The following is a 25,315-nucleotide window of genomic DNA, read 5'->3' on the forward strand; positions in this document are numbered from 1 at the left end:
ACCTTAAAAAAAGAGAAGAACACGCACGCATAGTCTCTCACCCGTTTGTGGAGTGAGGGGGAAGGGTGGGCCACAATCGAACTCGCGTCGAGTACGAGGAAGGTCCCCACCCCCTAGGATGTAGAAGCACCTGTAGGACTCTGTCTGCATTAACCACTAGTCTATGGTCCCCACCCTCTAGGATGTAAAAGCACCTGTAGGACTCTGACTGCCTTAACCACCAGTCTATGGCAATATAGAGGTAAATTGGAAGTTGGAATATGTATGTCATTGTCACAAACAAATGCATGTGTGTCATTCCAAACTTTAAAACCGATTGAAGGGCATGGAAAGGGGCTTTTATGGATTACTAGGTGAGTTTAAATATCACTAGGAGTGTTGTAACATGTGCACTAGGGGCCTTAACTCACCCACAAACCTCAGTAAAGTTTAGGTGTTACTTTAATTTAACATCATGTGCACTTGGGGCCTGGCCAGACATTAACTTCAACATCGCATCGTCTTCAGAAGTTCAGCGCTCGTCGGAACGTCCTCTTACTTAAACACTCTCTCTGCACCCTCCTGCCTCTTCTGCAGTTGCACACCTTTAAAGAGCTTGGCAAACATCTCTCTTCTATTTAAATGCCCTTGCTTGGACTGATAATTCTCCACCCCCCCTGCAGCTTGCGCCCCACCACCGCCAATGGTCATCATTGGCCTACTACATAACACATTCCGGAGCCCGTTTTCGCACTGTTCCAATTCCAAAGCCATGGGAGTACAAAGGGCGCTTTGGTGTCTGTATCTTTCTATATGCAAGCCCTGCAAAAGCTGTGGGTAGTTAAAGAAATGGAAGAATAGTTCTGGATGTGATATGTTCAATGTATGTTCAACAACACCCCCGGGCCGTCCCCCCCGCCCCCGTGGCGCTCCACACACCCACACACCCACACACCCTCACACACACAAGAGGCCAAGCACTGTATCTTGTTTCTCAATCAATCTCTGCAGGAGAAGGCTGTATCGGGCACAGCATAGAAATTGCGGCAGCAGCTTTAGATGTGGAACCTGCCACACAGCAACAGTAGTGAAAACAGTCCACTCTCCCACACACGGTCCCTTTTCTTTCTTCAAGGCGGCCCTGCAAGGTACGTTGCTGTCACACCCCTCATCTCTATTCTTTGAAAACTCCCCAACTGCACTTTCTTTATTGAATAATGTAAGTGTGTGCTTCACTCTGATAGGGCAAAGCAATTTGGGGGTTTTTATAAATCGACCAACGAGGTACATACTTTGTAAATCGCCCTTCTCGTGTTTTGGGTCAATTTTGGGTGTTTCAAGCAATGTGGCGCTTGATTTCTCAAGAGCAACTCGTGTTTTGAGCCAATTAGGGCGCTCAAATGGTATTTTGGGCCGATTTGGGCGATTCAAGAGATTTAGTGTCCCTCGCCCATATAGTGTTTTGGGCCGTTTTATGGCATTGGGCGCTTTAGTTTCAATCGCCCTTGCGGCAACTTTATGTGATTAAAGGAGAGAGGTGCTTGATTTTCAGTCGCCCAGTTGGTTTTGGGCTCCAAATCCTGTGTTTTGGGGCATTTGGGTGCTTGTTTTCTGATCCAAAAGTGGTGCTTTCTGTGCGCTAGGGCTTTTGTTTGGTGGGTGGGTATTAACGGCCCCCACCCTTGTGGGTCACAAAGACACTAGTCCTCGTAGTATGTGGGATTTGTTAGATTGTGTCTCTTGTCCTTGGGAGGTTGCTGTCACTTTTTGGGATTGATGCTCTTTACCTTACCAATGGGGTACACACAGCAGTTTTTCGTCTCTTTGAAGCTTACCCCCATAGCTTTTCCTGTCTGCACTTGAAAAATATATTGTATTGTATTGTATGGTTAAGTGGGTCACTTGGCCTGCTTTCTTGCTTTCTGTTCCCTTGCGGGTATTTGTTGCAAGTGGGACGTTGAAGGAATTGCTATTTGAATGAGAATGTTGACTACGTGTGAGATTATTCCCTCTTTACTACTTACTTGCTCCTAAGACAAACCCCCCCCCCCCCCCCCCTCGTCTCTCCACCCCAAAAATAACACACACCCCCCCCCCCCCACAGCCATCCCATCACCACCACAACTACCATGTATAAGTGGGCTTTACATACGCTTCCATCAATATCAGCTCTAATGTTATATTAGTACATTGTATTAGGCATTCCCTGTCCTTTCTGCAGTCAGTTAGCCTGATTGTGTTTTGTTCATGTACCTTATCTATATTTACCTTGGGCAATGCTCCTTGCAAAGAGAGCCCTTAAGTCCAAACCTTGGCTCTATCAAGTCTCCTGTCTCTTATTAGAAGATTAGTCTAAGCAAATAGCATATCTAATCACTTTTTGTGGCCTCTACTCCACCATCACTACAAGGTAGACATGTGAGACTCCTTGTGAAGGATGTATAGTATCAATCATTTCCCTCCTGCACTATTTATTTTCAACTGTTTTTCTTTTCCAAGCACATGAATGCACGCATCATATCACGACTATCATGATCTTGGCTAACCTTTTCGATCCTTGTAACACAGCAATAGCTTAGGCTGGAGGCAAGGCTGCATATCGTGGCAGGATAATGTGAGCCACTTGTGTTGATGAAGATGGGAATGGGGAAGGCAAAGGATGGAAAAAGTGGGGTGGATTCAAGCAAGTATGTCCGCTATACTACCGAGCAGGTTGAAGTTCTTGAGAAAATCTACAATGAGTGCCCAAAACCTAGTTCTAGCCGCCGTCAACAAATCATCAAAGAGCTTCCCATTTTGTCCAACATAGGGCAGAAGCAGCTCAAAGTGTGGTTTCAGAACAGAAGGTATGTGTTTTTGACTGTGGTGTGGCTTCTTGGAGTATGAGAGTAAGAGTCATCTGTAAGCTGAATTGACTGTGGAACTTTCTTGATCCATGGGCATGCAGGTGTCGGGAGAAGCAGCGCAAGGAAACAGGGCGTCTCCAGAACTGGAATACAAAGCTGAATGCTATGAACCAAATTCTATTGGAAGAAAATGATAGGCTGCAAAAACTAGCTGCCCAGTTGAGCACTGAGAACCAGTATCTACGGCAGCAGCTTCAAATGCCACATGTGAACACGGACATGAACCATCGTCCTACACCACCGCTGCAGGTTTACCAACATGTGGTCTAAGGGAAACTCCCTGGTTTTTGTACAAAAATGATTTTCTTGTTTTTCAGCTTCCATGCGGGGCTGAGTTTTTATGCAAAGCTGCAATGTGTTGTCTTCTTCAAGAATTTTTCTTCGAGTTTTGATTAGTGAAAATTTGCAGTGTTCAAAATGCATTTTCTAGATCATCCGTGACCGCATGGTCACGAGGCCTAGTTTTTACCCTTAAAAATGCTACCTCCACACACACAAGTGTTCGAGGCATTGACAGAAGTGAACCAAACCACTTACAACAGTTAATTACAGCATATACACATGAAAATAGAGCTTAGAGGACATATAAAACTATACTCTTACCAGGTTCTTCATGGAAAAACACCTTACTAACTACGGCAGCACGCACCATCCAAGAGTGTTGCATGGATACCCAGTGTCTGCACCTGTAAACAGATGACACTGCCCAACCCAAAAGTGTTAAACCTGAATGAATGGATCTTAAGGCTCTCTTTGAAACTTCCTGAATTGTATGCACAATAAGAGGATGTCAGAAGCACAAGTCTTATACTCAAATGGCATGACAGAATAAGTGGTGAATGTAACGTGGCTGCTGTCTCAGACAACAGATGACCACAATCTCTTTGCAATGGACTCCAAATGTGGGAAATGGTTTGATGGAGGCCGGATGCTGAGTGAAGAGGGCTGGGCTTTCTTGTCCAGAGTGTGCTACGGATGCATTGGGGCCTTTTAAATAGGTGTTAGGTATCTCTACAAGTTTGCCTTGACTGGGCTGGTGGCCTCATGCTGGCTGTACACCTAGTACTTGCTGGTTGAGGCTGCTGGCTGCCAGGTTGGTCCCCCTTGGTGCCCATACAAGGGATGTAAAGTGCCTGTCTAGTAGTCGTGGAGCTGCTCATGCCACCTTGCCTTCCCATGCTGCATGGTGCTTGTGTGAGACCCAATTGCTCATTCTTACTGGTCCCATGTGCTCACGTGTGGGGGGCTGTCCCAAAACATTGATTGCCATGAGATCTCTGACTGGATATTTGCAACATGTCTATATCGTGATGTGGGTTTAGGGGGCTTCTGAGAACTCATGAAAGGGGCCAGCAAGCCATAACGGGGGTGAATGAGATGGAGGGTGGACTGACCTCTTATATTCCGTCTCAATGTTTAACCAAAGGTTGGATGCATAGCTCATGTAGATGCCTTGCATGTTTTGACACCTTAAAGACTCTCAAATTTGTGAAGCAATCACCTAGGTATTGTGGTCAGTTCACAATAAATACAAAGATAGGAAAAGCTGCTCCCAAGCTTAATCACTGACATTGATTTCTCATGAAACCTTACCATGTAATAGAAAAGGATTAACACCAACGTCAATTCTCAGCCCAAATTGGGCCTCTTCTTTTGATTTTCGTCCTAGCCTTGATCAATCTCACATGTACATATCTTCCTTGGATCCCACTATGGGAGCTTTACAATTTGGCTTCTATCACATGCTTGACTGAGTCACCCCTTACCCACTGACATGTGGCCAATTTCATCCTAAGGTTAAATTCCCCCTTTTAGGCCTTCGCCTTTAGAAACATAAATTAATGCTTGGGGCTCTCCCTTGAGCATTTCTCTTCAAAATGGCCACCTCACCCACTGGCCTAGCTCTCTAGACTCCTTTGTCAGCACATTCATTTGATAAAAACATTCATATTTTTTGGAAATTGTGTTAGTGAGTCCGTTCTCTTAAAATTTTCCATCTCACCCACTGGCCTAGCCATTTAAATTTCCAGATCAGCCCACCTGTCCTTATGATTGCATCAACTGTAATTACGCAATCCCCTAAGGATGGGTGCGCTGATAAGGGAAATCTTGTAAATTTGGGTAATGTAACAGAGGAAATTCTAGTCGATCTTATAGAATAATTTACTCAATCGATGTGAGAAAATGAGGACATTGGATGGAAGGAAAGGTTTAATAGGCATGTATATTATTCTTTTATGAACTGCAAGGATAGGCACATTGCTTTGAGTTCGATAAGGTGTTTGGCATTTCGTTGATCTGTTCTCATTTTTCCTGGTAAGAATGTTTGTTGTGTATTGTTTAATTCATAGTGAAGTGTGCACCCTTGTAAATGCATTGATGACCGGGTTGCAGGTTCTGATGGCCACAACCGACACTAGTTCTGAATCTGTAGTCACGAGTGGACAGCATCATAAGCTGTCTCCTCTGCATCTATCCCAAGATACAAGCATCTTACAGTTACCTTCTTCTTTTATTTTCTCTTTTTTTTTTTCAGTGCATTGCTCTCTTAAGGGCTATCTGTCACATGCTAAGTGGGATTCCTTGTGTTCATAGCAGACTCATAACCATTGCAGAAAAGACATTGATGGATTTTCTCGCGAAGACAACAGGAAGTATGGTGGAATGGATCCAGATGCCTGGGATGAAGGTCAGATAATGTTTCAGATGATGTTTTTTGGAAAGATAAAATATGAAGGAGAGTAGCATGCATGTATAAATAAACGTATGTTTGTACACACGCATGCACGCACGCACGTGTACACACACACACGTGCGCACAATTCTCTTTCAACAAGAAATAGATATCATGAAAGACTATTATGAGTAAATTGTATATTTATGTGACTTTAGCCTGGTCCGGATTCCATTGGAGCGGTAGCTGTTTCACAATTTTGGGGTGGAGTAGCTGCACGAGCTTGCAGCCTGGTGGAATTGGAGCCTTTTAAGGTGACATATGGGTAAACTTTTACTGCAATTCAGTAAAAAGCTCCAAATTTTGTACTCTCATTTTTGTCAGAAGAAATGGAGGTGCAGTAAAATTGTCCTTGATTGATATTGTGGAGTACGGACATTCAGGTGGCAGAGATTGTGAAGCATAGGCCCCATTGGCTCGAGGAATGTAGGCGAACAGATGTTTTAGCCACATTCACTGCGGAGAATGGTGGAGTGTTGGAACTCGTCCATACACAGGTATACTATATTCTCTGTGCCGCCCCCCGCCCCCCGCCCCCCCCCCTTTCTCTGCTTCCTCTCATGCTTCCATGGGCCATAATCAGGTTAACAATGACAACCTATTTCTATTTCTCCTTGAAATGCACACACAAAGGAATTAAGGTTTCTGACATGTACCCAGAGTGGGTTAATGAAGATCTCTCAAACAGCTTTAGCTAATCATTAGTTGGTTTGATGGGCCTGCTTGGAATTTGGAGAGACTGGCAGCTCACCACCCTAGCTATAGCTCCCTTGAGGAGCACCTCCAAGCCTGAGGGTAGACCAATGCCATGCCTGAAGTCCTCACCTGAGCCCTGATGTTCCATACCAAGGGTCCACCATCCATGATGTTAGGCTTGAACGAGTTGATCTGGTTCCTGATTTCCTGGGTCCAATAATGAGCCTAAACCTCACTTAGATATAGATGCTAGGTGAGGGTTTACACAACTTTTATGTCACTTTACACTGGTCTATCAATTAGTAACTTAGTAATAGTCAATTAGCGTCAAGTATCCTTCATTAGAGCTGCTATTTAGCATTAGTCTATCTTCATCAGTATTTCCAGTCTACTTGCGTCTTTTGGGGACTACACTCTTTTTGCTCCTGTTCCTACTCTTTTTCATCATCATCATCATCATCTTTTTCATCATTTTTGTGGTGGTGATGGTCCTCCTCCTCCTCCTCCTCATTCTTCTCTGCCATCTCCGTAGCGTATAGGATGTTAAATTTTTCTTTTCCCTTTATGCTGTCGAGAGCTGTAGATTCTCACTATTTCAGGTGTCCACCTTTTGTAGATGTATGCTCCTAGCACACTAGCTCCAGCACGGGATTTATGCACCCTCAGATACACCATTTGTACCGAGGATGGCAGCTTGGTGGTAATCCCTTGAAGCTTTGACTGGAATATCATCATATGATCTGCCATTGTTTTTGTAACATATAACAGCTTAGAACTCAAATCTTTGTCATGAATAATGCAGATTTGTGAAAGGTCTTTGAACAGTACATGTGGGGTTCAGATAAGCCCACCCATACCAGGGTTTTCCAGGACATCGATGCTGCCAAGTGGGTATTTGATTAGACCTCATGATAATGGTGGGTCATTGGTGATGGCTATTGACAACTTGAACTTTGAGGTACTCTCTTCATTTACATGGCTGTGGCATCATTATTAATCAGCTTTTGGCCCGTTCTCAAACCTTGTAGCCGTGTGTTTGATCTCCTGTATGCCTTTGCAGCTAGAAAGCATTTCTGGAACCTTGAATCCCTTCTATGAGTCAGAGCTCGTGCTTGTGCAGAAAATGACTCATAAAGTAAGCAACCAAGTCCTCTTGATGCTTTTTTTTTTCCTTTCCAAATAGCAATGGTTGGTGCAGCTAATTTGTGACTTGAGATTCCTTCAGGTCCTGTGCCATCTACAAAGCATTGCAAGAGAACTGAAGGGAGGGGTCTCTGTAGGCAATCACCGTGCTAGTTCACTACGGGGTTTCACCCGACGCCTTGTCAGGTTGCCCATGCTCCTATTTTTTAGTCTCAAATGCCATATGGGGAAAACAGAGACACATAATTGACATGGTTTTTTTTTTGTGTATTGCAGAGGTTTCAATAATGCAGTGAATGGCTTGTCAGAGGATGGCTGGATTTTATTATCTAGTGTCCGCATGGGCCCAGTTAGTGTATATTTGAATCCATATCCAAATTGCAGACAGCCAGGCCAGTCTGATTCGTTGAATGATGTTAACCCTGTAGTAGGAGGTGGCATTATTTGTGCTAAGGCTTCTGTCTTGCTTCAGGTAAGCTTTTCCTTGACTACATTTTAGTGTTTCACTATGTTCTATGAGTGGATGCTGATGGTACAAGGTGGTATAGGGTGTGTCTCCTGTATCGTTTGTGCATTTCATGCAAGAGCATTATACAGCTTGGACACAGCTTGGTACGGAGCTATGCCAAGGAGCCATGCCAAAGTATAGTTCTGTGCAGGTCCTCAATCCTGCTGTCGGAGTAGACGAGGTATCAAGTTTTAGATGTGTTCTTGATGATGCAAGTTTTAGTAGCACACACACATGAGGCACATGCACGTGTATGTATGTATGTATGTATCTCTATATGTGTGTGTGTGTATCTTCTAATGAGACAGTGGTTTCACTAAAAAAGTGTGTATCAATAAAAAAAATATTGACATACAATAACACACTCACAATCATCCAACGACAAAAAAAGTTTGAACTCACAAATCATACAACCGTGAACCAAATACAACTCAAATATTGAAATCGCAGCACACATATCACTCAATCAATCTATATTGCCTTATCATAGTAATCTGTTTGCCTCTGTAGGTTCTGGAAGTTGTAAGACTTGAAACCAGTAAGCCTTCAAAAGCAGACAATGGGCATGAAACATTCATGCTGCAGGTAGCTCCTATACCAACTATTGACATATCATTGCTGCTGTAGCAGAGCCGATGGGATTCTGTTGCTGTACATTTGACCATGTTGAGTTGTTTTTCATGCTTTTGAAGCTGTGTAGTGGTCTAGGTGAAGAATCAGCTGGTGGTTCTACTCAAATGATCTATGCTCCTATAAGTGCATCTATTCCTGATGATGCACCCCTTCTGCCCTCCGGCTTTCGTATCTTCCGCTTGGATAACAGCAAGGTGAGTAACTTATCATATGAATAGGCTTTCTTCTGGATACGTCTTTGACATCCCTGAGGATTTATACGACTGCTCTTGCTACATGTCTTTGATGCAGGACATTTCATGCTTTTCACAGACTTTGGATTTGACTTCCACGCTTGAGGATGGAGTACTTAGTGGTAGACAAAGTGACAGCCACCCTGGCTTGTCATCACATCATCAGCAATATGTTCTAACAATGGCTTTCCAATTTGTGTATGAAGCCAACTTGCACGACACTGTTGCTCTCAAAGCGCAACAACATGTGCAAGGAATTCTAGATTTTGTTCATACTGCTACTCCTTTGTTCTCCTCTGGATTATTGCACAACAAGGGCCATTTTCCAGATGTGGATGGCTTTAACTTGGTATGCAGAATCGCTGACAGCTACAGGTGTGTCTTGAGAGATAGAGAGAAGGAAAGATAAAGGGTGTATGTGTGCGTGTGTGTGTGTGTGTGAGAGAGAGAGAGAGAGAGAGAGAGAGAGAGAGAGAGAGAGAGAGAAAGTTATATTAACGTCCACGGGAGGCCGAATCCGACCTATGGGACAGATCAGGTACATCCATTTACATTCCACTCTGGGTATTAACGTCTTCAAAAGGCCAAAATGACCTATAAGACCAAAAGGTTACATCATCATATCCATGAGGTACATCATCCTGGGTACAAAATAGTAATAAAGAAAGATAATAAAAATCTAGAACTATAAAATCTGATCTAGGTACATGAGAGAGTTGTATTAACGTCTTCAAAAGGCCAAAATGACCTATAAGACCAAAAGGTTACATCATCATATCCATGAGGTACATCATCCTGGGTACAAAATAGTAATAAAGAAAGATAATAAAAATCTAGAACTATAAAATCTGATCTAGGTACATGAGCAGAGAGCTCTCATATCACCCTAATACATCCCTCATGGGCCGCTGTGACATGGTGCTCAAGGTGGTAAAACTGGGCTGGCGTGAGAAGGTCCTGTGATGATGGCCTGGATCCTCCTGTGGTGGCGTGGCCGTGGGCGAGGGCCATGGGGTCTGGGGCGTTGAGCTCTGCATAACTCAGTGGCTCTGTCGAGTGTCACACCTCTCGGCCGAGCTCCTGCACTAGCCTGTGGTTTGGGTATGATGGGTGGATCGGCCCTCGGGGTGCTGGTATGGAAGAAGTCGGTGAGAGCTCTCTGTGCTGGTCCTCGAGCAAGTACAACTGATCTGGATCTCACTAACGACTCCCTGTGTCTACAGAGATCTAGAAGAAAAAGTCCCAGGCATCTCTGATCCGGGAAGTCCATGATCTTGGAAAGTGGGTCTGAACCCAGCTCGGAAGAGGCAGTCGAACCTCCCCCGAATCTCATAGTATACAGGGCATCGGCATATGTAATGATCCTCTATCTCGGGCTATGTGTGACAGAGTTGGCATATCGTGTCCTCTGGTGCGGCCACCCTTGGCCCATATCTGGCAGTCTCCACTCTCAGTCGGTGGGACGAGGTGCGGATCTGGGCCGATCGCGCATCTCACCCCAAAGGATAGGTGTGTGTCCATGTAGCGTGGGCGGATGATGAAACCATCCTCTGTCAGGCATAGGAGGTGATCTTTGTAGAAGGCCATCTTCGTTCCCAGTGGACGACTAGGTGAACTCCATGTCCTCTGAGTATCCAGTCTGACAATGTCCTTCCTGATAACCCTATTCCACTCTGTGCGGTTGAGAGCAAATGACGGGGCCTCTATGCTGTACTGGAATGGGGGGAGTGCCTCCATTTGCATACCGTGCATGCCAAACCAAGTGCCTACCTGTGCATACCAGCACTATGTATCTCCCTCAAGTGTCAGCTGTCTCGAGGACTCCATGGCTAGCCGGGGGTATCTATCAAGTGGAAGCTCCCATAGCCTGTGCCAGTATGTCACTGTTTGGAATAGAGCCTCTGTCACTATCGGTGCAGCCCCCATCTCTGCCCGCACAATCTCATGTGGCACTTATGGCTTACTGCTAATCATGTGTGAGATCATCGCCACTAGGGGCCTCTCCATCGGCTTCCACCCATCATATACCTCCTCTGTATCTGTCTTGGCCGGCTCTCTCCTCTGTATCTGTCTTGGCCGGCTCTCTGTATCTGTCTTGGCCGGCTTCCACCCATCATATACCTCCTCTGTATCTGTCTTGGCCGGCTCTCTCCTCTATCTCCTCTTGTGGTATAAGCTAGGACCCGAGATGGGGGCACCATGCAGTAGTGCAGGTGTAACTAGAGTATCAAGTAGCCAAAGCTTCGTCCTCAGCTCCTGAAATTGTACCTGTGAGCATTGCCTCTCTAGCGAGCCAAGGGCTGCATATCCCCTCGTTAATCTAGCTTCGGCCGCCTTCCGCATCAAGAACTCAGGTCAAACAAAAGTGATCCCAAGGTATACATATGAGGTAACATACTCTACAGGCTCTCCACTGTATGAAAACTGTACTGCAGATCTACTTATCCACTGTGAGGAGGTGTTAAAGATCATGACCTTGGTCTTTCCAAGGTTCACAGTGAGGTCCGGGTCCTCGCAAAAGGCCCATAATGCATCCAAATGCCTCTGCAGCCCCTCTGGTGAATCAGAAATAAGAACAATATCATCTGCATACAAGAGGTTCGGTATCAAGGCTCCTGCCAAATGTGCTCCTGGTCCTCCTTGTATGTCTATGTAATCCGAGATCTCGTAAATGTATAGACCAAATAGAGTAGGAGACAAGGGGCAGCCCTGCTTCACCCCGATAGTGCTGTGTATGATCTCTAAGTCACCTCTAGAGCTCGTACTCTGCCTATGACTGACTCATAGAGTGTAATGATCCCCCAAAGCATCTCTGCTAGCACTCCCATATCCTGCAGTCTCCTCATCAGTCTGGCCCGTGGGACGGTATCAAAAGCTTTGAGGAAATCCACAAAGCAGCAGTATATTTGATGCCCATGAGCTCTCCCCTGCTCAATGATCCCCCGTAGTGTAAAGATATGATCTAGTGTGGAGTGCCCTCTCCTGAAGCCTGCCTGCCCTGGTGCTCCGAGTCTCTTCTCCTCGGACCATTTACTAAGCTCATACTCCAAAATCGAACCATAAATCTTGGCCAAGGTGTGACCAATCATGATAGTCCTGTAGTTGTTGGGGTCCATGGGGTCACCTGCTTTCAAGATAGGTACAGTAGTATTCGATGACCAGCTGGCGGGGAAGCCCTCACATAAAGCCCTGTTAAACATGTGAACCAGTAAAGGGGCTAGCGTGTCCCTAGCATGGGAGAAATGCTCGGTGAGGAGTCCATCATGATCCTGTGCTCTCCCAGTCTGCATCCTGTCAATAGCATCTCTCACCATGGTGAGGTGAAAGAAGGAAGAGTGCGGGGGACGAGGTTCGGGTGGATGGGGGAGAGGTGGGTGCTCGGGGGCATGGTAGAGAGAGGTGGCATAGGTGTGCCAGCAGGTGCCGGGTGAAGTAATCGGAGTCAGAAGGCGATGATCCTGGAAGATCCTCCAGGCCTCCTTACAGTCCCTTCCAAGAAATAGCTGGTATAGCTCCTGCTCAAGCCTGGCTAGGTAGGCTTTCTTCTTTCTTTGTGTGAGATGTCGAAAGATCACTTGCGCCTGTTGGTGAGTGGTGGATCCTAGCGCCATCTCCTGATGTAGATGGACTCGGGTATCATGACATTCCTCGTCGTACCAGCTATTATGCGGGACAGTCCCTCCTGGTGATGTAGGGTTGGCTCTGGAGTGCGGGAAGGCGGCTGCAGCGGACGTATGGAGGGTGGCTCAGAGGTGTGTGGTAAGCTCATCAAGTGGGATGTGGGGGTCGAGGTCGGAGAGGATGTGGTAGACGTGACTAGAATATATGGAAGAGGTCTCTTTGGTGAAGTGGTATCTCGAACGGTGATGGGGCAAAGCAGGTGGTTGGATGGTGTATCGCCATGTGAGGGAGAAGGCCAGGTATGCATGGTCGGCCCCAACACTGATGGGCGAGGCGAGATGGTAAACTCCGGAATGAGTGGGATTAGAGAGAGGGATCCCATTAGATAGTCTACTGGCTCCATGTTTGAAGGGGTAGGAGGTGAAGGAGTTGGATCTAGGCCATCTAGCCAGGCCATTATAAATGGCTAGCCTATGAGCCCCACGAGGGCTAAGCGATACTCTCCATAGTCTGTGCGGGCTATTGTATCCTGTGATGTCCGCTCCAGATCCGTACCCACCGTGTCAATCTCGTGGTACAGGGGATCATTTGTCTCAAAGAAGGGTACCTGTGCACCTGTGGTGCGGGCATTGAAGTCTCTAGCTAGGAGGATGTCCCCTAGACTGGAAAACTTCATAATGTCATCATAAAGGGGTAGGTACGGGGACTCTCCATGGGTGGCATATTTAGAAGTGGAGGGTGCAAAGTAGCACACTGCAAGGTAGATGTCTCGGGCCCTCTCTGTTTGGATCCTCACCCACAAAAACCGTGCAGCCTCATCCCGTCCGACCACCTGTATCACATGTTGAAGCTCCTCCCTGTATAGGAAAGCCACCCCTCCCGACCCCCGGGTACCCCTTGTTGTGCGTGGGTGTGGGCGGTGAACATACTCCCATCTGTATCCTCTCACCTCTGGAAGCCGACTCCCCTGGCACTAATGTCTCTGTGTATAAGACCAAGTCTCTCCCTCTAAATGTCTCCTCGAACAGACCTGCATGTGTCCTCAAGGCGCCATTGTAGTTCCAGGGGTCTCGCATCGTCATTGGGCACGTCGCTCAGTGATAATCACCCTCCGAGAGAGAGAGAGAGAGAGAGGGGGAGAGAGAGAGAGAGTTTTCCACGAAAAAGAAAAAAGAAAAAAGAGAGAGAGTTATGTTCATGTCTACAAAAGGCCAAAACGACCTATGAGACCAAAAGATTACATTATGTCCATGGAAGAGAGAGAGAGAGAGAGAGAGAGAGACACGATTGATTGATTGATTTTATTAATGTCTATGAAAGACTCAAGGGTCTATGAGACCAAAAGGTAGCACGTGTTGCATGAGTGGACTAATTTGTCAAAATCAAAACATGGTAAAAAAAAGCAAGAACCTAAGAAGCTAAAGGATTGCATACTACGCGAACCCTTTTATACAAAAGAGTCACTTGTATCCAAAACAAAAGGGGGAATCATATGTCATCCTCATCATAGCAGAATACATAGCCCCCACCTCCATTGCCTGCGTCAGTGCAGCTCTATGTTGCTAGAGTCTCTATTTTGGAGTTGATGCGAGGAGGGTCGGAATCTCCACGGATGTAGGTGGCTGGCTTTCTGGAGATACTAGGCCCTCGCTTTGGTGACCTGGGTGTGCTGAGTGGTAGCATTGGTGAGAGGAGAGGTAGTATCATCCACGATTTACGTGTTTTCTTTGGTGCCGTCGCAACTGGTTACTCGTCATGGCTGTTTGGAGCTGGCCAAAGAAATTTGTGATGGTGGTTTGTTTGTGTAGTATCCTGCTGATCTTGCCCTCTGGAGTGTAGCAGCATCAAAGACTCTCTATGATGACAAAGCTCTATCAAGTACATACTGAGGCATCTCTGATCTCTGTAGTGCACCTGTTGCATTGCTCATAGGAAGCCACGGAGGAGAGGAGGGCTCTTGTTCACCACCCAGCCGTAGAGGAACGTGGATAAGAATCCACATTGCCGGGCTTGTGTAGTGGCCTGCCTGCCCACACTTGCCCGGCCGCCCGCAGTCCCCCGACCTGGGCGCCTCACCCCTGAACCTCAGACACTCTTGCCAATTGCTCTCCGGCGATCGGGCTCCATGTCTGGTCGAGCCCTACGTAGCCGGTTACAAGCTACGTGACATTACTATTAGTTTTTGAGGCATTGGATTCTCACCAATGTTTGCGTTACTCAAGTCGACATTCTCGCTTCCGCTTTGTCCACACTTGCTTACACTGGTGCTTCTACCTGAGACGGAATGCTCCCCTACCGATGTGTCTTGACGTGCCAGACAACATCATCCCCTTTGCTGGCTTCCTTTGTGGTGTCTTATTTTAGCCTTTAGGGCTGACCATGTTAGCTAGAGGGGCTGGTCACCCCTCACATCATATTCCCATTTTTCCCCATTTTAGGGAGTCTTGGTTTTTTCCCTAGTCGTGAGAGAGCTGGTCGGTTGCCCCTACTTTGGCATATATATAGCCGGGCCATTCCCTCCTCACACTTGACTTGGGTATTTGCCTCTTGCATGCCTTAGTGCCTTTGCATATTGGCTTGCTACAGTCCCTCACATACGAGGTCATCTTTCCCTCTTGCTCAGGACTTGTACCAGATTGTGCTTCTTGTTTGGTGATATTGAGAGCAGGTATACACTTGTGTTTTCTCTCTCTCTCTCTCTCTCTCTCTCTCTCTCCCCCCCCCTGTGTTTCCGCTCTCCCATCTTCCGCTGTGCATTCTTTCATGGTATCAGAGCGCCGGTGACTTGCAGTGTTACCTGCTCCCTCCTCTTTCCTGCGTTTTTTTTCCAGATCTGCTGCTGGTCAGTTTGCCCTCTTCGTGGCGCTACACCGTTGCAGTTTTGTTGTCAATCTTCATCAGCATCTGTCCCAAGGACTCTTGTAGTGCTGTCGGCCTGCTCTGTGCAGGGCAGCAGCAGTGTATGTGCTGCGTTTTCCTCCTACAGGCTTGTTTGCTGATGCTGATTGGTTGATCCGAGGCTTTGTGGTACCTTTCACTTATGCATTTCCAGATTCTGCCCTATCTACTACCCCTTTCACAGGACTGTTCCTGCTGGTAGCTCTACATTCACTTGGGCTTCATCAGTTGGACCCGAAGGTACCTTCTCTTCAGCCTCATATGAGGTGTGGAAGCTGGTTGGCCTGTATTTTCAGGTTTGCAGCCCTCTGGTTGGCTGCGTTTTCTTCTCCAATGGACACATATCACTTGCAGAGGGGGTCTTGTGTGGATTGTGGCTTTGGTGACGGTTTGGTACCTGAGGAGGACACTGAATTTCTGATGTCGGTCTGCGTTTTGCTGTTTTTTGGAGCATCTGTACTTGCGTTTTGTTTCTGGCCTACATGGTTTCCCGGTTTCTTCATGTTCCTTGCCTTCTGTTGGCGGTGGAGTGCTGTTTTTTGCTGGACAGCAGTGTTTTGGCTGTGTTTTGCTTCCCAAAGGAGTTTGCTACGCCATCTCCAGCTACTTCACTTAGGATTAGTTTTCAGGAGCTGTTTTGTATCTGTGGAGACTTTCTTCTGTGACAGGAGTTTACAAATTTTGGAGGAGAGTAGTTCTTTTTTGATGAGAGTAGTGATCTTTTCAGAGATCCTGAGCAGAGTTTATTTTGTCCGAGCCTATGTTCTTTGCAGTGTTTGCAGAGAAAGGCGGGTGTTTTGCCTGTGAGGTGATCCTTTCATAGGGATCATTTGTTTGTTGGCTGATTCTTGGGATCTGATTCTATGGAAGAGTCTTCTGCTCTTAGTGATGCTTTTGAGGACTTTGTTACCACTGCAGTTTATATTCCTGCTTCCCTTCCTCATTGTGAGGAGTCTACCTCTGCCTCTCTTTGTGATGCTTTTGAGGTTGCCCCTCCCCTCGCTAGTTTTGCATTTGGTTTGATGCGGTGTGCAGGGTTGTTGTTTTGGAGGATGGACTTTTGGAGGATGGACTTTTGGACCCGGTGGGATGCTTTGGATCTGTGGTTGTTTACTGTGCCTGGGGCACAGTGGCACAATGATCATAATTAGGTTGGGCTTGTACTAGTCCGACAACTTAGAGGGGGATGTGGAGTCCTTTCATTTGGTGATGCCCACCTCAGTGGAGTGTGCTTATGCACAGCATTGGGCAACTCATGGTACAGAGTTTGAGCAGATGGACCCCATTTTTTTCTATAGAGTCTTTACATCTTGTGATGCCGACCTTTCCAGAGGATGCTTCTTTTCAGCGTTTGGCAACTCTTGTTACGGAGTTTGAGTAGATGGACTCAGAGGGTTCTAGTGAGGAGCAGCCTGCTTCTCCTAGGATTGATTATCTACAGGATCTGATCTTGGTTGGTTATGAGGTTTTACAGACCTTCTCTAGGCTGGAAACATGATAGTCGACTTCGGGGAGTGTTCTTACACTGAACTCCAAGAAGCCAGAGATGTCGTCCTCGATCAAAGATGAAAGATTACAGCAATAGGTACTAGGAAAGCTCCACAAGCAATCTCCTCAACAACTCAGCTACAAAGGCAACAGAACGAGCTACCAGGTACACCGCTCCTCTGGAAGAAAGCAACCATGTAGGCTGTATCGTGCTGCTCCAAATAATGGTGCCACACCCATCCGGTGCTGAGAGGGGGTGTTGACATCATCATCCCCTTGTTGCTGGCTTCCTTTGTGGTGTCCTATTTTAGCCTTTAGTGCTAACCATGTTAGCTAGAGGGGCTGGTCACCCTCACATCATATTCCCATTTTTCTCCATTTTATGGAGTCTTGGTTTTTTCCCTAGTCGTGAGACAGCTGGTTGGCTGTCCCTACTTTGGCATATATATAGCTGGGCCATTCCCTTCTCACACTTGACTTGGCTATGTGCCTCTTGCATGCCTTAGTGCCTCTGCGTATTGGCTTGCTGTAGTCCCTCACATACGAGGCCATCTTTTCCTCTTGCTCAAGACTTGTACCAGCTTGTGCTTCTTGTTTAGTGATATTGAGAGCAGGTATACACCTGTGTTTTCTCTCCATCTTCTCCTCTCTCTCTCTCTCTCTCTCTCTCTCTCTCTCTCTCTCTCTCCTGTGTTTCCACTTTCCCATCTTCTACTTTGCATTCTTTCAATTACCTCCCCCTTGAGAAGAGTTTTCGTTACTTTAAATTCTTTATTGCAAGAGTATCGGGATGTTTTTCATGAGGATCTTCCGGATGGTGTCCCACCATCTAGGGAGGTAGACCATTCCGTTGATGTACTACTAGGTTTCAAGCCTATCAGCAAGCCTTCTTATAGACTTAGCCACTTCGAAGCAAAGGAGGTGGAGCGGCAATTGGCCAATTATGCGAGAAAAGGTATCATAAAACCTAGTTCTTCGCCATAGGCTTCGTCTGTTCTTTTGGTAAAAAGAAAGATGGTTCTATGTGGATTACCGTGCTCTTAATCAGATTACAATTAAGAACAAGTATCTATGTCCCGCATGGACGAGTTTTTTCACCAACTCAATGGTGCACGATATTTTTTCAAAATTGACCTAAGGCAGGATTAGAAAATAGGATGTTCCCAAGACCGCATTTAGAACTTGATTTGGGCATTATGAGTTTTTGGTCATGCCGTTTGGTTTAACTAACGCTTCAGCTACATTTATGATGCTTATGGACAACTGTTTACAGTAAGTCGAGAAAGAAATACGTAGAGCATTTATGCTTAGTGTTCGAATTACTTAGAAAGAACAGGTTATTGCGAAGGAAAGTAAATGCGAATTCTTTGCTAAGCAAATTCATTATCTAGGACGTTATATCTGTTGAGGAAACGCGGATGGATCTTGAGAAAGTGAATTCTGTTCTCAAAAGGCCCAAGCCAAAAAACTTCGAAGAACTACAAATTTTTCTAGGTTTGTCGGGGTTTTATTGACATTATGTAAAGGACTATGCGAAGACCGCAGTCCTGTTGACAGATCAGCTGAGAACTAAAGGCAAAACTATCCGTTGGGAGGATCCACAACGAAGTAGTTTTGAGAAACTCAAGGTTGCAATCGCAACTCCATCTACCTTGAGTATAGTGGACCCTAATGAAGTGTTTGTCGTAGAAACAAATGTAACTACTCGGCCTATGAGCAAGTGTTGCTTGCTGAAACCGGCCTCTGGTAGAAACCAAAGTGTGGTAGACTAGCAGTCACCCAATCCAATTGTAGTCCAAACAATAAACAAATAAACAGGAGCTAGAGTGGTCCAAAACAAAAAGAAGAACGACACCTGTTGGCCCCAAAGCTTGGCGCCCCTTTCGGTACTTCTTTATTCAATTTCAATGGAAAGATTTAGATGATTACAACATGACCATCCATGGCTTGTATGTTTGCAAGTCCAATCTGCCAATCCTCAGTACCTCTTGGCATACAAGTTACACAGCCTTGTGTCCCAAGAACACCACACTGTTATCACCTCTAAACTGCTAAGTTTGTACATCCATGAGGCTTTGAATAAGCATCTGATTGAACCATGCACATAACCATAATCTCAGCCATGAAAACCAGTCCACAAACTCATCCAAAACAGCCCACAAACTTGTCCTGTTTCCACCCTCTGAACTGCCAAACCCTTCCTCTCACAAAGGGCTAGAGATCTAGAGCAGTCTTGAGCCAGTGAAAAGAGAGACTTCAAAAGACATCACCTGCAGTCCCACTTGCTCACAAAGAAAGAGAAACTTACAGACTTGATGTCGGTTTCCACAAGAAAGAAAAAGACACGAGGAAAAGCCCCGTTCTGTCCTGCCTTCTTGTCTTGTAGCCGCCTGCAGTCCAACACCTGATTCGACGTGATAGAGAGAGAGAACACTTGAGGTGAACTTGCTGTCCAGCCTTGTTCTCCTTCCTACAGTCCACGTTTCGATGTCAGCTCTGCCTGTATGGACAGCAGTACAGCCAGCCAGTCCCTTGCCAAACACACAGGAAAAGGAGAAAGTCTAGCCTGTGTATACTGTTGCGCAGCAGGCCAGACAGCCCTCCAAAAGCCAAGAAGAAGAAGAAGGATTCAGTCTGCGCCTGTCTTCTCTGCTGAACAGCAACCAGCCCGTGTACTTTTCCCAAAAAGCAAGCCTGTCTGTGGAGTTCAGGTTGTGTGTATTTCAGCGCAGCCCATCAGCCGGTTCTGTGCATCAGTCTTTTCCACGCCTGCCATCAGCCCAGCCTTGTATGCGCTTCTTTTTTTCCAGCAAGATCTCCACGCCTGCAGCCTGTCCACTATCCCCCCAAAAGCAGGAATCCAAGCGGTGCAGCCTGCAGCCTGCTGTTTGCACTTTTTCTCTCTTAGAAACTCCACGCCTGCCCTTCCATGCTTCAGCCAGCCTTGCTCTTTCTAAAAGCAAGAGAGAGAAAGAAGGGAGAGAGGCGTGTACTTCCAAAAACGGAGTAGCCCCTTCCCTCCATAAAAATCCTAAGGCCCTAAGGCCCTTCATAAGTTTATTAAAACTTATGCCTAGGGGCCACCCAAGGTTATAAACATTAAAATATTAAATCCCTTGGTCCCCCTTCACACTTGGGGATGTCCACACATTAACCTTTTGTCCGGGCACCCAAGTATGAACAATTAAATGTTTATCCTGCTCACCGACCACCATGCCCACACTTGTGCTATACCAATTTCACAGGGTCATGACACTTGCAGTAGTTCATGCTCTTAAAAAAGTGGCAACATTATTTATATTGATGTCCGTATGGACCATGAAGCTTGAAATGGCTTTCAACCCAAAATGAGTTGAAAGGTAGAAAAGCAAGGTGGGCGGAGATCCTACAAGAGTTTGACCTTCAACTTCGTTACCAAAGAGGTAAATTTAACGTAGTAGTGGATGCACCGAGTCGCATGCGAGTTGAGCTTCACCATATTCAAGAACAAGTTCTTGGATTCACGACGTGGTTTGTGTGAGCATGATCCATCTTATTCAGAGGTTTGGCTTGCTGTAGGTGTGCGCATTTGCAGTTCTAGTCCAGAGAGACTAGACGGGTCTCTTAAGACGGAGAGCTCGGGGGTGGACCCTTTGCTACCATTTGGCACCTTTTTTTAATGGGGGTGATAAAGTTTGTTGGGGGGAAAGGTTTACGAACTTCTCTTTAATCTTCTCTACAGCAGTAGCATTTTCATTTCACATGCCATTTTCACCGCCCACTTGCATTTCTCAAGCTTGCAGGCTACGATGAAACTGTTGTTGCAAAGATGAAGCCCGCCCTCACATTCTCTAGGTGGTGAACGTTCTGGCCTGACATGCTGTCCCCCTCCCCACTGCAAGGAATGGTAGACAACATCACCCTCCGGTAGACAATGTTTGGAGATGGGCGTGCCACAAGTTATACGAGCAACCAGTCCTGCACAGCGGCGCCACGCGTCCGGTACCAGTTCACGTCCCTCCGCTCATGTGGATTGAAGGCACTAATGCACCCCTTGTTGGTGGCAGGTGATGTTGGCGCTGCTCGTTGGTAGTATAGTTGCGCGGGGCAGCTTGGGCCTTGCCTTGTACCCAAACATGGTGCATGTGCTGCGCACCCTTGTCAGTGGTTGTGCCGGACAGTCTTGCTGTTGGTTTTGTGCACTGCCAATGTTACTGTTGCCGTGCTGTCACCCTCTCCACAAGGCTCACACACGGCTGTAGAAGGCGCCCAGCCAGTTGTTAGAGATCCAGTCCAGCCCCTTGACAACTAGAGCTAGCAAGCTGTGTGTGTAACACACACACACACACACACACTCCAGAAAATTTTCGTTTTCTTTGTGTATAGGCCACAAAGACAAACACGGTCTGTTCGCCAATGCACCCAAAAAAAAAGTTCTGCTTCCAATTCAAGAGAAAGAATTCGCTCTGTTTTTCTGTGTAAACCTTATCCACACAGCAACAGAAAAAAAATGATGAGATTTGAACCATTCCACAAAAATCTTATCTTGTTTTGGAGCAAGGTCGCGCGCAGAGTGATTTGAGAGTGAGAGCCTATCAGAACGCGGCTCTAATACCAATGTTGCATTGCCCATAGGAAGCCACTGAGATGAGGGAGGAGATGAGGGCTCTTGTTAACCACCCAGCCGTAGAGGAATGTGGATAAGAATCCACACTGCCGGGCTTATGTAGTGGCCTGCCTGTCCACACTTGCCCGGCCGCCCGCAGTCCTCCGACCCGGCGCCTCACCCTTGAACCCCGGATACTCTCGCCAATCGCTCTCTGGCGATCGGGCTCCATGTCCGGTTGGGCACTACGTAGCCGGTTACAAGCTACGTGACAACCACTTGTGAAAAAAGACCGAAACCCTCTCTGAAGAGGCAATGGAATCTCCTCAGTATCTCATAATAGATTGGACATCTGAACAAGTAGTGCTCTGCTGCTAGGCCCTTCGGGTCTTTTGTAGACAACAATAGATCTTTCTTTCTTTCTTTCTTTCTGTCTCATATATATGCACGTATGTATGTATGCAGGTGATCAAGTGCAGCATCCGGCTAGCTTGATCCAACTCCGTACACATTAGACTTGGCTGACCCTTTTGGAACTTCTTACGAAACTTCACTTTTATAGATTACTTTTCCAGAGAGTCACAGATGATGATTTCGTTGCAAAGCCTGGATATCTCTAAAGAGACATGTCTCATGCCATGAGAATTTCCATTGGTCAGCTCAGAGTATCTTCCCACCAGCTGTGCATAGAGGTAGGAGTAGAGGGTTTTCCATGAAAAGAAAGGGTCTGCACGATGTGCATTACTCAGGAGATATAGAAACAAAGCAAAACTATCTCATTGGAGTGATACGAAACTGTCCATGGAAATCTCATCATGGAATACCAGGAACATGAAACATGAGAGGAGCATCAGCCCCCGAGAGAGAGAGAGAGAGAGAGAGAGAGAGAGAGAGAGAGATTATGCTGATGTCTATGAGACCAAAGAGTAGTACAATAGCTCCATGGGGAAAAACATGAAAATTGAAGAAGAAACTAGCTACCTATGCCATGAGCACACGTCCAAAAGGTAGTGCTGGTAGCCATGTGGCTAACACAAGGTGCCAGCATGTACAGCCTCATCCAATAATAGTACCATCCTCCATAACCGATCACAGAGCTGTGATGAAGTCTACTTCCCATGGTACATGTTGCCGGAGTATGTCCCGGATCTGCAGCTGACGGGTGGAAGGTCGGGATCTCGGGGGGCTGGCTCTCATAAGGTATTGGGATTTCTCCCTAGTGACTCTGTGGGGCCAAAGAGTCCCGCGCTTTGTTTAGTCGATGGCTTGTGTGATCCCTCTGTACATGTGGGTCTTGAGTGGTCTCCTCTGTCGCAGGCTGAGGCAGCCCAAAGAAGTCTGTATTGGAGGTCCGAGAAGCATCTTACTGTGCTGATGCCTTGGGCGCTGCCTGAGCACTGCATCCCGGTGTCGATGGAGCTCCGGTAGGTATGTACCTAAGCATCTCTGATCCTCATTCTCCATAATCTGTGAGAGGGCCAAATCCATCTCGGAAAAGACATACCCCAAGCATCTCTGATCTTCATTCTCCATAAGCCAAGCATCTCTGATTCTCATTCTCCATAACCCGTGAGATAGGGCCAAATCCATCTTGGAAAAGACACTGTAATCTTTTATGAATCTCATAGTAGGGTAGGCATCTACACAAGTAGTGCTCCTCTGTCCCCGGTCGTGCATACCTTGCATACCCGTGCCCCAATGGATGCTTTCTGCTGTGCTAGAATCAACCCAGTGTGACGATACACTCGACTAGCCAATGGTGATCTGCATGGCATGTGACATGTGCCAGTGAAGGTATCCAACACTCATAATGAATCCATCATCGGAGACCTGCAGGAAGAGCTCTCTGTAGAACTGGAGTTTTGTGGGGAGCTCAGAGGGGGGCATTCATGTGTGGTTCGTGTTGAGCCCTGTCAAGTCGAGGCGGATAAGGCGGTGCAGTGGTTGATCTCTTACTGGGAGAGAAAGGTGAGTCAAGACCAAAGTAAAAGGGGGAGAGGCTGTCCATTTGAAGGCCATGTTGCTCAAACCAGCTGGCCACAGGAGGCGGTTCGCATCCACTGTGTACACATGATGTATGTAGGTGATTATTGATAGTCTGAAAAAGTAATCTTTTGAGGGGCTGTGCTCATCGCTTGGTGTGCCTAAGGAATGTTTCTCTGATTGCTCTTTGGGTCCCTTTTGATATTCTCGTGGTATGAGAGATCCTTGCTTTGGTCTAAGGGCTCTTAGAGGCAGTTAGTTGTTTGGAGAGTGTGTGTATGGCTGCCTCCTGTGGTGAGGGTCTCTGGCGTCCAGAGAAAGAAAGAAAGTGTTTATTAATCTCTCTTAAAGATTCAATGAGTATATGAGACCAAAGAGTACACTTGTTCAATGTGTATATTACAAACATTAAAAAGTGCTAAAAGGAAAAAGGCTCACGTACTACGTGGGTCCTTCATGTACAATGAAAGGTGAGGCAAATGAAACCAGTGTGTCTTATCATGTGTCGTTTTCTTCTAATAAAGTATACATGGGGTCAATGTCCACCACCAAGGGTGGTGCTGCTCTATGGTGCTGGAGTATATCCCAGATCTGGATCTGCTGGTTGGGCAGATGGGCTGGATCTTGGTGTGAAGCTCTCTAAAGTGACTGTGCCCAATCCCTGATGAGTCCATGTGTGCGAAGCGGGAGTAGATCTTGGGTCCCATGGGCCCTCTCTTGGCAAACTCGGGTGTGTCGTCCATGATCTGTGGGTGTGTGTGTGTGTGTGAGAGAGAGAGAGAGAGAGAGAGAGAGAGAGAGAGAGAAAGAAAAAAAGAAAGATATATTAAGCGTCTACTAAAGACCCAATGGGCCTATGAGACCAAAGTGATACAATAATGTCCATGGCATATCTCATCATGGAATGGAAAATAAAACAGAAAGAAAACATAAATAGAGAGAGAGAGAGAGAGAGAGAGAGAGAGAGAGAGAGAGAGAGAGAGAGTCTTAAAGCAGTTGCTCTTGTATAGGCTTCATGTAGGTGTGGAGCTCTTAACAACAATTGGAAGTGCGGAAGCAGTTGTGAAGAATTTTTTTTCTCTCAAGGAAGCCATCATTTGCTGCGTGTGGAAGGTTTGTATCAAATATTGTGGTTCATTTGAGAAAAAGTCTCATTCTGCTTCCTAATCACAACTTTGTTTGGTTCCATCATAGTTATTTTCTCTGTTTCGTGGTGTTGTGTGTATTTCCAAGGGCAGCCTTTTCCAGAGTTCCTACTTGCAAATTGTGCTGCCATGGAGATGTTGGAAACCAGTCCGTTGGGTTTGAGAGAAATGTCTTTACAAAGAATGCTCACTGACAATACAAGTACTGACTATTCAAAACCTCCCCCTTTCATGCATAACAAGGTTAGTGAACCTGACTTGGGCGCATTATATATGCTGTACACTTTCTGCACAAGCATGCTGTGGACTTGGATGATCCCCGCTCTCCCGCTCCTGCTCTTCGCCATATGCAATGCAGCTTAAACACAATCTAGATCCAAAATTCTTGTGTGTTGTTAGTGAAAGAAACTGATCATATGTGTTAATGTTTGCAGCAGGGCTACATGCATCTACAAGCAGGGATGTGCATTACTAGCAAAGGCCGAGGTGTTTCTTTTCAGCATGCTATTGGATGGAAGGTGTTGGTAGATGATGGAAAAATGCAAGTTGCAGCCTTTATGTTTAATAACTGGTCTTTCACAAGGTCTTGTTGATGTTGTATATGATTCTTTTATGCTAGCAGTTGTCATTTGACTATTTGGAGAAGAGCTCTTTAGATGAAAGGTTTCTCATGTAGTAGGCAAGGCTTTATTTAATTAAGCTTCTTTTAAATTGATAAATAACATGGATGGAGGAGAATAGAGATTTTCAGAATTTGCTTTAA

General features: G+C 46.2%; 1 protein-coding gene across 12 annotated transcripts; it reads left to right on the plus strand.

Annotated features, from left to right (window-relative positions):
* The first annotated feature begins 482 nt into the window (after window positions 1-482).
* On the plus strand, window positions 483-25,315 carry LOC147631736 (homeobox-leucine zipper protein HOX32-like). Of its 12 annotated transcripts, none has more exons than XM_086808264.1 (20): window positions 517-1,127; window positions 1,224-1,263; window positions 2,548-2,825; window positions 2,927-3,134; window positions 5,280-5,383; window positions 5,481-5,574; window positions 5,778-5,873; window positions 6,003-6,116; window positions 6,932-7,015; window positions 7,118-7,273; window positions 7,376-7,450; window positions 7,541-7,644; window positions 7,735-7,930; window positions 8,007-8,147; window positions 8,477-8,551; window positions 8,659-8,793; window positions 8,891-9,207; window positions 24,418-24,520; window positions 24,646-24,795; window positions 24,987-25,315. In XM_086808264.1, exons 3-20 carry the CDS (start codon window positions 2,611-2,613, stop codon window positions 25,143-25,145), a joined length of 2,526 nt encoding a protein of 841 aa, XP_086664390.1. In that variant the 5' UTR covers window positions 517-1,127; window positions 1,224-1,263; window positions 2,548-2,610; the 3' UTR covers window positions 25,146-25,315. The 12 variants fall into 12 exon arrangements, with proteins under 12 accessions (XP_086664397.1, XP_086664393.1, XP_086664400.1 ...); XM_086808272.1 differs by having other exon boundaries at window positions 5,484-5,574; XM_086808271.1 differs by lacking the exon at window positions 1,224-1,263 and having other exon boundaries at window positions 483-1,127.

The sequence above is a fragment of the Cibotium barometz genome, chromosome 14 (genome assembly GCF_041138505.1).
Source record: "Cibotium barometz isolate CiBa-2024 chromosome 14, ASM4113850v1, whole genome shotgun sequence".
Taxonomy (NCBI): domain Eukaryota; kingdom Viridiplantae; phylum Streptophyta; class Polypodiopsida; order Cyatheales; family Cibotiaceae; genus Cibotium; species Cibotium barometz.

Coding starts and splice junctions, on each gene's coding strand:
- LOC147631736 (XM_086808271.1), top strand. CDS start 2,611: ATGAAGATGGGAATGGGGAAGGCAAAGGATGGAAAAAGTGGGGTGGAT. Junction 3,135..5,279: donor GTCCTACACCACCGCTGCAG/GTTTACCAACAT, acceptor ACCGGGTTGCAG/GTTCTGATGGCCACAACCGA. Junction 5,384..5,480: donor CAAGATACAAGCATCTTACA/GTTACCTTCTTC, acceptor TTGTGTTCATAG/CAGACTCATAACCATTGCAG.